Raw genomic sequence first — 12,995 nt, forward strand, 5'->3', positions numbered from 1 at the left:
AATCAATAACAATTACAAATGTGCAAAGCAGTTCTTTGTTTTTATAATGCTTTAAAAAAATCTTTTGGTATTTTCTTGGCGGAGTCCCATACTTTTTCAAATGTAACATTAGAGTCCATGTTCACAGCCTTTAGGTCACATAGCGATTTAAAAAAAGACAGAAGGGGTTTTACACGAGCACACACACACACATGCACGCACGTGTAGATCTCCAGATCTGTGTTTGCAGAGCCTGTTGATATATCTATATCCTCTGGGAAATAAATATAAAATGTGAGGGAGAACTTATCAGGTAATGAAAAGTGTGGGGAGGATATTTAGGTATTTTAGTTTGTAAAAATACGCATCTCCAGCACAGTGTTTGGGTTTATTTCTGTTTGTGTTTATGAAAGGTTAAAAAGAAGTGAGATCATTTGTAGTTTGACACTGACACAGAGCGAAAGGAAAAGTGAAGTAAATAAAAAAAATAAAAATACAACAAACTATTATATAGTACATTTTCTATGCTAAACAAAGCCTGTGGGCGTGTGCTTGTTTACTTGAGGGCATCACAATATGTATTTGTGCTTGTTTGCATGTGTTCAATCACTTTGTTAATGTTTGTGTTTTCAAGTTCGGATGTCTACAAGCTTCCGTTTACCTGTGTGAGTTTGTGTGTGTGTTTGGCAGTCACTCATTAGTGTCGACCCGTCTCCCTGAGCTGCCAGTCTCATCCATTGTGTGGGCTGCCTGCAGTCATCCATTTCCCCCACCTGGCCACATCCATCTTCGCTCAGCCAGACACTGTTAAAACTGTGTCACTGCTGCGTGTGAGTGTGCGTGTGTGTGTGTGTGTGTGTGTGTGTGAATGAGTGACTCAGTAAGGCAGAGTCAGAGGAAAAGAAGAGAGAATGTTTTTTCTCTTGTCTTGTTTGTGTTTTCTTTTGACTGACAACACTGCAACTATAAGTCAGTACAGTCGTATAGTCTTTGTATAGCCTTCTGTCCTTTACAGTGACTTATCTGTCTGCTGCCTTGCGGTGTGTGTTTTTGCATTCAGGCCAATCCAAGTTTCATGACCAAGTGTCACTTTTCTTAAAAAAAAAAAAAAATCAACAAACATTTTTCAGGTAGAACAAACCCCTACTACTAAGACCACAAGGCCATCCATCTGTACATCTTCCATCTGTTGATTTTCCACTGCTTATCTGGTCTGGGTCATAGTGGCAGTGGACTGAGCAAGGTATCCCAGATGTCCTTTTCAATTTTCTCTAGCCAAGCCCTCGATCTCTTCCTGGGAAAATACCATGGCATTCCCCGTCCAGATGGGAAATGTAATCCTTACAATGTGTTCTGCCCTCCCCTCCTGTTCCCAGTTACATGATCCAAAAATGCCTGCAGAGGAAGGCAGCAAGGACGTAATACTAATTGTATGCCTAAACCAATCAAATTAGCACCTTTTGATGTAAAGACACAGCTATTCTAACTTAAAATACCTTTTGGCTGCTCGTATCCATGTTCTATTCTTTCTTTAACAAACCAAAGCTTGTCACCGTGCTGTATGTGAGAATTTGAAAGCAGGAAGACTGGCAAATCCAGAGCTAATGCCTCAGGCTCAACAACCTTTTCACCATGTTCCAACACAACATCTACACTGCCACTGATGCTGCACCAGTCAGTCTATCAACCTCACGATCATTCGATTTTTTTCCTATTCATTTGGAGCAAAGACCCCAACCAGGTGAAAGCAAAACAGTATTTTCACACCTATAAATAAAAAACAGTAATACAACTGCAGGTTATTATTTCAAAACCAACCCCAGTAAGTGATTTTACTCGAGATGTTTTACTAGCTAGCTCATTATGTGGTGACATCTTGAGTTTAAAGATATTTCTGATTTTAAATTACATGCTTTTAAATTTTTACGGCATCTGGTATTATTCTCGGGTATTACCTATGTGTCTCATTGTGGCCAAAAGGACAACTGTGTACTGTTCAAAAGAACTAATGAATATTATCAAAATAGTTGGCAATGAAATGTTCATTAGACAACAAAAAACACTGTCTGCGCACAGCAGTGAATACAAACCTAAATGCATTTGACGTGTGTAAACTTCTGCCTGATTGGTAGTGAGCAAATAAACTCTATATGGCAAAAGGCAGCAATTTCTCAGAATGACACTTCTAGTTGACTCATAAATAAAATGATCGAAACCTGTAATTAATATGCAAACAGTATATGCTGTATAGGCTAATGTGTTGGATTTCCATTAAACCCCTAATCAAGAGATATCAGCATCTCTGCAGATAGGGTTCCTCGTATCAATTATGATTTCATTTTTATTTGGATACACTGACAATTACAACAACATGTTGAATACAGGGTGCAACATGTTTCAAGACAGTCCTACAATTAAAAAAAAATGAAGATGGATCTTTATCAGGTCAATATCAGTAGAATCTCCAGATCTCAGCCATCCCTGTTTCAGTTTTTACACCGACTATCAAATGCTCTTCTCTTTCTCTCCCCTCTGTTTCTCAAAGCAAAGCATTCAAATTGCATTCAGATGTTTGATTCCAAGCAAGCTTTGGCAGATAGCACCCTTGCTCTCAAATCTCATGTTAAGACATGGAGCGCGGCGCAGATCACAAGCATCGAGCCTTTGATACTACCAAACCTTAGAAACGTCAACAAGTGTCCGCCTATCTCTCTTCCTCTCTTGCTCTTACTGTCTCCTTCTCTTTCATGTCCAATCTAATTAATTCTGAAGCTCTTTTTTCTTTTTTTTGCGGTGGTCTTTCATGATTGCATAAATAACTATATGATTTAATGTTAGCGACCAGAATATAACCCCCCCATCCCCACCTCGCATCTGGGGGGACATGAAGACATGAAGCGCATCTTCATGTCTGTTTTAATCACTTCTCAAGTTTAATTGAAACATTGTCCATTTGAATTTAAATTTAAGAGTAAGGAGTGCACCCCTTGCTAGGCTACCACAATCACTTCCTTCAAAAAAAAAAAGGAAAACCAAAAACACTGCTGCAGTCATTTTAATTTATTAAGGTTTTCACATTAGTCCAAGAGCAGATCTTAGCCCCGAGGTCAATGGTGCCCTTGAAAAATTGTGTCTCGCCAAAAATAAATTTTTACTTAAATTTTTGCTTCCAATCATGACTACTAGGCAATAAATCAAAATACAAAATCATTAAATAATTTTTAAAAAGTAGTACTGCTGCTGCTACTCCTCCTCCTATTACCACTAATTATAATACTATTCCCTTTATATAGCCACTGTTAATATATGTTAAACACATACAAAGTCGGGCTGTGCCATATACAGCACAGTAACAAATCTATGTAGCACTAGTTGCTTATAGGAACATGGCTTTACAAAGTGGGCTCAAAGGGAAAAATAAAACAACCGGCCAGTGGGTAGTTTATCACAGAGATCTGCGTATGGTGAGTCAACACTGCCTTATTACTGACATGAGAATAGAGAGTCCAATATTTGTACCAACAAAAGATTGCAAACAAAAATAAGCATCCATGGGAGCCTAGGGTATATTCTTCTTTCTACAGTGCTCAGACAAGAGGTACAGAAAAAGAAAAATTGGAGATTCACATACTGAAATAAATACAGACAGGAGAGGGAGAATAGACAAAGTAGACTGGGGAAATGAGTGAACTGAGTTTTCATTGGAACCCTGGGGATGTATGTAATGAGTTGGAGAGAGGCATGTTTGCCTAGTCTGGTTTACACTGAGAAATGACCCTGTGAAACACACAGTGTGGCCCTCTCATCACACACACATTCACACAATCACTGACTTGGAGGCAACCCAGGCCAGCAATGTTGACAAAAGAAGTAGAAAAGGTGGTGGTGTATTCAGTGAAGAATTTCTACTATAATGCTTGGCTCGGCGAGGCATTCCTACAGCGTAACGTTGTCCAAAATGTGGCATTGAATTGCTGTCACTACTTGATACTGAGACAAGTCTTACAGTTAATGGGACACCGAGCTGTTAAATAAAATAAAAAAATCACAAGCTTGTTGGCATCATACAGACACTTCTTGTCACATTTTAATTGAACTTTTTAACACAGTGATTACAGATGCATTATTAATGCATTAATCCCTAGCACTTAAATCTGATGCTAAACCAGGACTTGCGATTTGTTGGGACTGAGACAAGTGTCACCATTGCCACAACCAAGCAAATGCAAAGGACCAAGGACACCTTGTGTGGATCATTTGCACACTAGCTGCTTTGCAAAAAAGCAGTGTTGGACTTCTGGAAGTATAAACACTGCAACCTAGCATGAGCAGATATCCCACTCTATGTGAGACTGCACAGCATTTGTATCTACTGTCCCATATCTTGAGAAAATAGCCCACATTTTGATTGGCCTCGGTATACAAAAGATGAACTCATGAGTGTGAGAAGAAACATGTCTCAACAAGAAGTCCTTGCTGACAGTCTTGGTAGCTATAGCAATAAGTAATAGGGATAAATATGTGAGACACCGTAGAAGACAAAAGCAAGACAAAAATCAAAAGTTACGCACTAGGAAAAAGACATTTAAATAGAACAGACTATATGTCCTCCACGTGATCAGTGTCAATCCTTTTAACTGCATCCAACCACCTTCTTCTGCTCTGACAAAGATTGATGCAGAAATATGTAGTTGACAGAAAGTTGAATAAGCTAAAAGGCTTAAAGAATTTCAGTACAATGCGCGCAATATTTCCTCGATCTTTTCTTAGAATAGACATTGCCAGCTTGTCAGTCTTAGTCTGATAAAAGGATTATAAATGGCAATGTGATTTTTTTTTTTAAAAGAGCTTAGTGGTTTGTGCGTTTGAGGTTTTTACCTGATAATTTTTACCTGATAAGTGTGCTCGATGAAACTTCAGCAGACAGAGAGAAATATGTTCCAGTGGGTAAATTACTGCCTGTCGCAAGTTTGATGGCAGTCCTTCACACATTTCAATTTTTTCCACTTAATGTCAAACTCATAGTAGGATACAGTCCATGATTATCTGTGATTTAACTTAACTTTCTTTTTCTTTAAAAGAAAATAAAACAAAAAATCAGTCTTACTTTAGAGGTGGAGATTCTTTTGAGAAACACTGAACAGTCTTTGAACTTTAAGAGAAGGCTTGAGAAAACCGACTCGGGCACAGGGAGAACACACAAAGTATACATAGGAAGGCCATTACTTCAATTTGAAAGAGACCATTGGAGCCGGTCTACTAGCATGGTTAAAGGAAAACACGGGGAAGTGAAAATAATAAGTAATATGCAAGGCCAAGGGACAATATGAAAATTGTGTGATGTTGTGTTCACAACAGGGCAGGCCTGCTTGTTATCCTCTTAGATCATGTGTACATTAGACTCAATGTGCCTATGAACACATGTTCTATAGTATAACCTTTTGTATGGCTTACCAATAATAAATTCATAGTGGCGACTTTGTTTGAGGTGGTAGGCACTTTAAACTTAAGATTTAAAGTCCTCCTCTTGTCAACTGCATTCCAATGCCTGATTTAATCATTAAGATATCGCAGTTATCACTCTGTATTGTAGTCCTTGTATTCAGTTGTGTAGAGCCAGAACTGACTAAACATATGACAAAGTCTACAAGTGGATTTCACTTCCCTTCCCAGGCAAATTAGTGTGATGGTTGAACTGTTTCCACATTTCACCCATCAAACTAATATAAAGACAAAGCTATTCATCAAGCCCCTTGTGTAAAACTTCTCAAAGAAGCTGTCCAGATTGACTGGAAACAGCATTTCAGACTGCACTGTGCTTACCACAGGAAAACAGCAGAATAATACTTTTTTTTTTTTTTTTTTTTTTTACTTAGCAGTAGCCAGATCAGTTCTAAATTACTCACATCACAACTACAACATATGGAAGAGAGTGCTGTTGGATTCGGAGAGTCAAAAACCAAGAAGTCATAAGGAAGAGAAAATGATTCTTAGTAACAGAACATGCAAGTATAAAACAAAATAGAGAAAAAAAGAAGAAAAGGAAGAAAATTCTGGGCATCATAGCTCTGCGTATGCGGTGGCTCTGATGAATATGCTCATTAGTATGGCTCTCATGACAGATCACTCCATTAATAATCTACGGCTATGATCATGGCCTTGACTGAGAGGGAGGACCACAGGGATGTTGCCTCAGAATGGAGCCCTGTCACTTGCAAGAACCTTAATAGCCATGTGAGGCCGCAAGAGTGCGTGCGCTGACGATAAACAGAATAAAAAATGTGTATTTTCTAGACTCAAGTTTAGATAGACGTTATTATGAGTCTCATTCAGAGAATTCTTTTTGTATTTATGAAGGACAATTTGTGTTTGTGTCAACTCAAGGGTGGGCACCTTATTAACCGAGGCCTCTGGTGGCTATTTGTGTCTCCAGGAGCGGTAGCCAATTATTGAAAACACAAAACAATATATGCATGGGACACACTGTAACACAACACAGTGGTAAATAATACATCATCATATCTACCCTTTATGAATTATAAATCCCTCCATGTTGACAACTGTTCACAGCAGGCATATATTTATTCATGTACATGTAGCTTATCTCATTGTTTTTTGACAATGTAATTTGTATGATTAATTCTATACCATGAAAATGTTTATGTTACACAGCATGGGGGTTTGTCAGCAGCGGCATGGCAAGACTAAATGCAAGCTATGATCGCCTTTTGCTGTTAAATAAAAAGCACTTTATATGTGGTGTGATCACAACTGTGTCCCAAATTTAACTGATGGTTTAATATTTTCCCTTGGCAACTCACTTGGGCAAAGCCTGCTTCTGATGTAGCCAAAAACAGCAACTGAAAATTTTGTCTAAGATATTAAATCAGGGACTACAGGGATTACTAAGCCATTTTCCATTTTCATTTGGATTCTCCTGGCTTTTTAACCTGTTATTTTTCGGTGTGTGTATGACAATTTCATGAACCACTCAAAAAATGTAAGATATTTGGAGATTTAATCACAGACATGGGAAAGCCGGACACATTAACACAGTCATAAGAAACAGAACGTTTTCATAGGACTCCGCAGTCCTGTGAATACCTACATCATCATACAGCCTATGATTCAATAGCTTGTGGAACAACAACGGATAACTTGAAGTAATAATTGTCTGTATGACTTTATCAGTTTCTCATATCACTGTGGAAGATTTTTGACCCAACACTATTTTCCACTGTTGCCTCATTTCATTGTGTTTTGTACAGCTCTCTGAAAGCCCAGCCATAATATTTTGAATCAGGTTGAGGTTTGGCCTCTGACAGGGCCATTGCAACACCTTAATTCTTTTCTTTTCACCCATTTTGGGATCCCTTGGGATCAATGTCCTGTTGCATGACTGACCTGGTTTGGGGTAAACACTTTACTCCAAAATGCTTTGGTATACAAACATGTTCATGGTCAAGTCAGTAACACTAAGGTGCCCAGCTTCCTTGTTTGCAAAACAATTGTTCATCCTTCCACTACTGTGCGTGAAAGTCAATAATTTGGTCTCGTTTTTCTGAAGGACATTTTTCTAGAGGTTTTGTGATTTGTTTAGATGCAAGTATGCAAACCTAAGCTGCATTGCTGCCATTTTCTTTTTAGAGGCCAGGGAATTCTCCCAGAAACCCTTCCAAATGACTCACACTTGTTCCACTTTTTTTCAATGTTACCGTCATGAACTTTAACATTTAACATGCTAACTGAGACCAGTCAGAGATGTAGCTCTGGGTTTCTTGGAATTTTTTTGAGTGCTGTACAATTTGATCTTGGGGTGAATTTGCTTCCACTCCTGGGGAGGTTGTCGCATTGTGTTGACACTAATCTAAATGCTTGAGACCAGCAGCCTGCCCAAACTTTACATTTGCTGATGATCCCGTTAATCAAGAGTACTGAAGTAGAAGCATTTGGCCTTCTTATTTCCCATGAAAGCAGTAAAGGTACTGCACAGACTCCAGTGCAAACCTTTTTCATATGACTTCATGTGTATCTGTCAGCTATTGATACTGACAACAAAATTCTAACAATTTGTAATAAACTCCATGATACTATAACACTGATTTCCTGCATTCCACACTTCCCCCACTAAAGTTAAGTAAGACTTTGAATTATTTACTTCACTTCTACATAGAGACGAGGAAACGGAGGTGCCGGTGTCTGCTGCTGAATCCATAAACACTCACACTTTACCAATAGCCACTCAGTTGTCCATGGCTTGCGGCCATGTGCTACGGACTAACATAAACACATTTTTTTTTCTCAGTTTAGAAATTATGTTGTAATGCATTTGGCCTCTATCGCTTGAAACATAATAGAACAGTACCGTAGTTGTTTTCCAAAGCAAATTCAAGCATGCATTCAATAAAAACCCTTGATGAATGAACCAGAATGCCACTCAAACCACGCACTAGGTTTATCACCAAATATCACTTAGAAAGTAAATACACTGACCATATTAGCAAATCATGTATTTTATACTTAAATAGGTAATAATGGCTCAGTTTCCTTACCTTGGCTATCTGGACACACCAATTGAGCAATAGCTGTGATCCAATGTTGTCTTTGTGCTCATGGACATAGTCGAGCAGGCATCCGTGAGGCATCAGCTGTGTGACCAGCTGGATTGTCGGACTCAAGCAGACACCCAGCAGTCGGACCAGGTGCGGGTGCTCCATGCTAGCCATGATCAGAGCCTCCTGAATGACACAGATATACACTCAGGCATGTGGAGGGTAATGATTACAGGTGGCTGTTTTAATCTGTAACAGTATGTCAGCAATGTTTATTTCCAACAGTCGTCATTTTCAATAAACACATAAAAAATATGCTATTTATTAGAAACATGTCAGATTGTGTGATGGGTATGAGGTAAACTGTGCCAAAACAATTTGGCTGCAGAAAAGACTGAAATACATTTATTTGTGTTTTTCTTTCTACTGGTAATATTTTTTTTATTTAATAATAAAAGAAATGCTGTTTCTTTTAGTTCTCCAAATTGTGAATGGATAAGAAGATGGCACTTTTCACTGCCTGAATTACAAGTTGAGTTTCAAGAAGTATTTTATTACTGGGAATGCTAATTACATACCTGAGGAGACCACTACATTAAAAAAAAATGACTAGGATCCTAGCAGCACTTCACCATCTCTCTCTCTTCACATTTCTATTCATCTCTTCCTCATAGTTCCTGTCTGTTTTTCTTTGTCTGCAGGGACATATTGAGTGGGGCAGCACATGGTGGCATCACCCCACAAGTATGATAAGCTTCCCTTTCACTTTAGCCAAAGAAGAATTTGATGCTAAATGATGTTTTTGTACAGCCCCACTTTTCAAATAATACACCTGCATTAGGACACAAGCCTGAAAATTGTGTTTTCAGCGCCAATTTTATATTTATTCTGATGTCTTGTTTTAGTCTACAGTGTGACACTCTTTTGAAAATATCCTGAAAACAGCCTTGGCTGTCTGGTGTGAGTGCTGGTTGTGGCAACTCCAGCACTCGCAACGCTCACTGAACTGGCACACCTGAGACTCATCTTCACATCAAGTCTCTTCACTCCATGTTCAGTATCCCATGTGGCACATGTGTGATGGCCAAATTCTAGCTCTTGCATTTTGGTCTCTAAACAATTGAGTTCTTTTGTAATGCGTGTCTCCTGTACTTCAGGTCAACTCCTTATTATTACACCAGTTAGGTCTCCAAGCCAACTCATTTCTGAACCTTGTGCCAGCCTTTACTCATGGCCTGCTACAAAGAGTCAGCTACTCTGGACTAATGCAGTAAACTTCAGCTTCATATGTAACAAACTTTCTGTGTCTGCTTTTAGATGAGCGATTTTAACTAAAACAAATGTTATTGTAGCTTGATGTTTGAAGATTATAAACTTTTAATATTTGTTGCTGCAGGGATTCCATTAAACAAAGATTTCACTAGTTAAAATCAAATTTGTAAGACCATGAATGCTTTTATGCCAATGTTTTTCTTGGTGGCCTAGAAGCAAAGGCAACACACAGATTTAGGTATCTGCTGTGTTTTGTAATATTTACATCAACCTTAATGTTAGCTCAGACGAGCCTCTTGAACACACATTTATCATCTCGACAGTGTCTTGTCTTCCCCCCTTATTTCTTACTGATATGCTGTGTCACCAAAACTGAGATGAACCACTCTCACAAAGGTAATTTTTAAACTTTCTCTTTCACTTCTATCAGTTTGATAAGAGTTTGAATGTTTCTTTCCCTAAATAAAATTCATACTCAAAACAACATTTCCTCATAGGTCAGGTTATTCTGCATTCTTTCATGATTGTTTTATGGCTTGTTTGTGCATGTGGAATGTGTCAGAATATTCACTGTGAGAACAGAGAACTAAGATTCTGACACATATGTATGTTTTTTGGAAACTGGTGCACATATCTTTCTGTGTTATTGAGGACCTCAGTTTTGGACTGACCATAACTGATTTCTGTCATCTGCTGAAGTCAAGCTTTAGATGGTCTAAGGGTGTTTTCACACCTGTGCTGCCTAATCAATTTAAATCAAACTCTGGCTCATTTTCCCTGGTGAAGTTCATTTGTGCAATCGCATTTGGTCCGGTTCACAACAGTTGAACTGAGACCCTTTGGAGGCAGTGATCTCAAAATGAACTCCAGAGTGGTGATCAGACCACAATCCAACTTAACTGCCAGATGTATGCTAAGGTTTGATCTGACCATCTTTGGGTAGCTAAGTATGTTTTGCATTCTGTTACCTTTTACCATAAATGTTCAGAGGTCACAAAATTTAAACTAATCATCTTATATTACTTCTATTGGTCCTGCCCTACACCGAATGGTTGTAGCTTCGGATGTGATTTCTTTAGGAAGACATTTTGGTTCACTTGGTGTATACTTGGAGTCCAGGCCTCCCTCTCCCCAGGTATCTCCTCTTACTCATCCAGGAGAACACAGAGGCTTCCCAGTCCAGCTGAGAGACATAATCTCTTTTTAATCTCCAACACACTTTTACTCCTCCACTTGGGGCAGCAACTAGTCCCTGAACGGAGTGGACAATCTACACTTTAACGCTGAACACCCACTCCAGTGGGACTTGGGGACCACCACCTGTTGAAAGCAACAGAACCACATCATCTCCAAAAATTAGAGACGAGATCCTGTGGATCTACTGTACATCCGCTATATGTACAGGTACTAAATGGCCAAACACCTAACATACTCGTGAAACATCTCCTACAGGGAAAAAAAAAAAGTGGCTTGCAAAAGTATTCGGCCCCCTTGAACTTTCCCACATTTTGTTACATTACAGCCTAAAACATGAATCAATTTTATTGGAATTCCACGTGAAAGACCAATACAAAGTGGTGTACACGTGAGAAGTGGAACGAAAATCATACATGATTCCAAACAATTTTTACAAATAAATAACTGAAAAGTGGGCTGTGCGTAATTATTCAGCCCCCTTTGGTCTGAGTGCAGTCAGTTGCCCATAGACATTGCCTGATGAGTGCTAATGACTAAATAGAGTCCACCTGTGTGTAATCTAATGTCAGTACAAATACAACTGCTCTGTGACGGCCTCAGAGGTTGTCTAAGGGAATATTGGGAGCAACAACACCATGAAGTCCAAAGAACACACCAGACAGGTCAGGGATAAAGTTATTGAGAAATTTAAAGCAGGCTTAGGCTACAAAAAGATTTCCCAAGCCTTGAACATCCCACGGAGCACTGTTCAAGCAATCATTCAGAAATGGAAGAAGTATGGCACAACTGTAAACCTACCAAGACAAGGCCGTCCACCTAAACTCACAGGCCGAACAAGGAGAGCGCTGATCAGAAATGCAGCCAAGAGGCCCATGGTGACTCTGGACGAGCTGCAGAAATCTACAGCTCAGGTGGGGGAATCTGTCCATAGGACATCTATTAGTTGTGCACTGCACAAAGTTGGCCTTTATGGAAGAGTGGCAAGAAGAAAGCCGTTGGAAATTTTTGGCCAAAATGCAAAACGCTATGTGTGGTGAAAAACTAACACTGCACATCACTCTGAACACACCATCTCCACTGTCAAATATGGTGGTGGCAGCATCATGCTCTCGGGGTGCTTCTCTTCAGCAGGGACAGGGAAGCTGGTCAGAGTTGGGAAGATGGATGGAGCCAAATACAGGGCAATCTTGGAAGAAAACCTCTTGGAGTCTGCAACAGACTTGAGACTGGGGCGGAGGTTCACCTTCCAGCAGGACAACGACCCTAAACATAAAGCCAGGGCAACAATGGAATGGTTTAAAACAAAACATATCCATGTGTTAGAATGACCCAGTCAAAGTCCAGATCTAAATCCAATCGAGAATCTGTGACAAGATCTGAAAACTGCTGTTCACAAACGCTGTCCATCTACTCTGACTGAGCTGGAGCTGTTTTGCAAAGGAGAATGGGCAAAGATTTCAGTCTCTAGATGTGCAAAACTGGTAGAGACATACCCTAAAAGACTGGCAGCTGTAATTGCAGCAAAAGGTGGTTCTACAAAGTATTGACTCAGGGGGCTGAATAATTACGCACAGCCCACTTTGCAGTTATTTATTTGTAAAAAATGTTTGGAATCATGTATGATTTTCATTCCACTTCTCACGTGTACACCACTTTGTATTGGTCTTTCACGTGGAATTCCAATAAAATTGATTCATGTTTGTGGCTGTAATGTGACAAAATGTGGAAAAGTTCAAGGGGGCCGAATACTTTTGCAAGCCACTGTATATACACAGTAGCACCTTTTTCACAATATGTTGTACTGGGTCAGAATGACAAATGCCAGACTCACACTTCTAGAAAATTCATCATGTTTACCAGCATAGACTGAACTGCCAAAGATCATAGGACCCCTTATTCTGTTTAAGGTTGAAGTTCCTCTTGAAGTGAACAGCAAGGTTCCACTCAGTCAAAAACAGTGCAATTTTATTCAAAACCTTGACATCAAAGTGACTT

The 12,995-nt window shown here is 39.3% G+C and overlaps 1 protein-coding gene across 3 annotated transcripts in view; it reads right to left on the reverse strand.

Moving 5' to 3' along the window:
- Window positions 1-12,995, reverse strand: part of erbb4b (erb-b2 receptor tyrosine kinase 4b) — a 305,024-nt gene that overhangs the window by 46,457 nt on the left and 245,572 nt on the right. For 2 of the 3 annotated variants that reach the window (XM_084907994.1, XM_084907993.1), the window contains exon 20: window positions 8,532-8,717. In XM_084907994.1, coding sequence (XP_084764120.1) covers window positions 8,532-8,717 — 186 coding nt within the window. The remainder of the gene's footprint in view (window positions 1-8,531; window positions 8,718-12,995) is intronic. The other variant, XM_084907997.1, reaches the window with a different exon arrangement.

Source organism: Perissodus microlepis, chromosome 16 (genome assembly GCF_051167445.1).
Source record: "Perissodus microlepis isolate ML-2025 ecotype Zambia chromosome 16, ASM5116744v1, whole genome shotgun sequence".
In the NCBI taxonomy this organism is placed as follows: Eukaryota; Metazoa; Chordata; class Actinopteri; order Cichliformes; family Cichlidae; genus Perissodus; species Perissodus microlepis.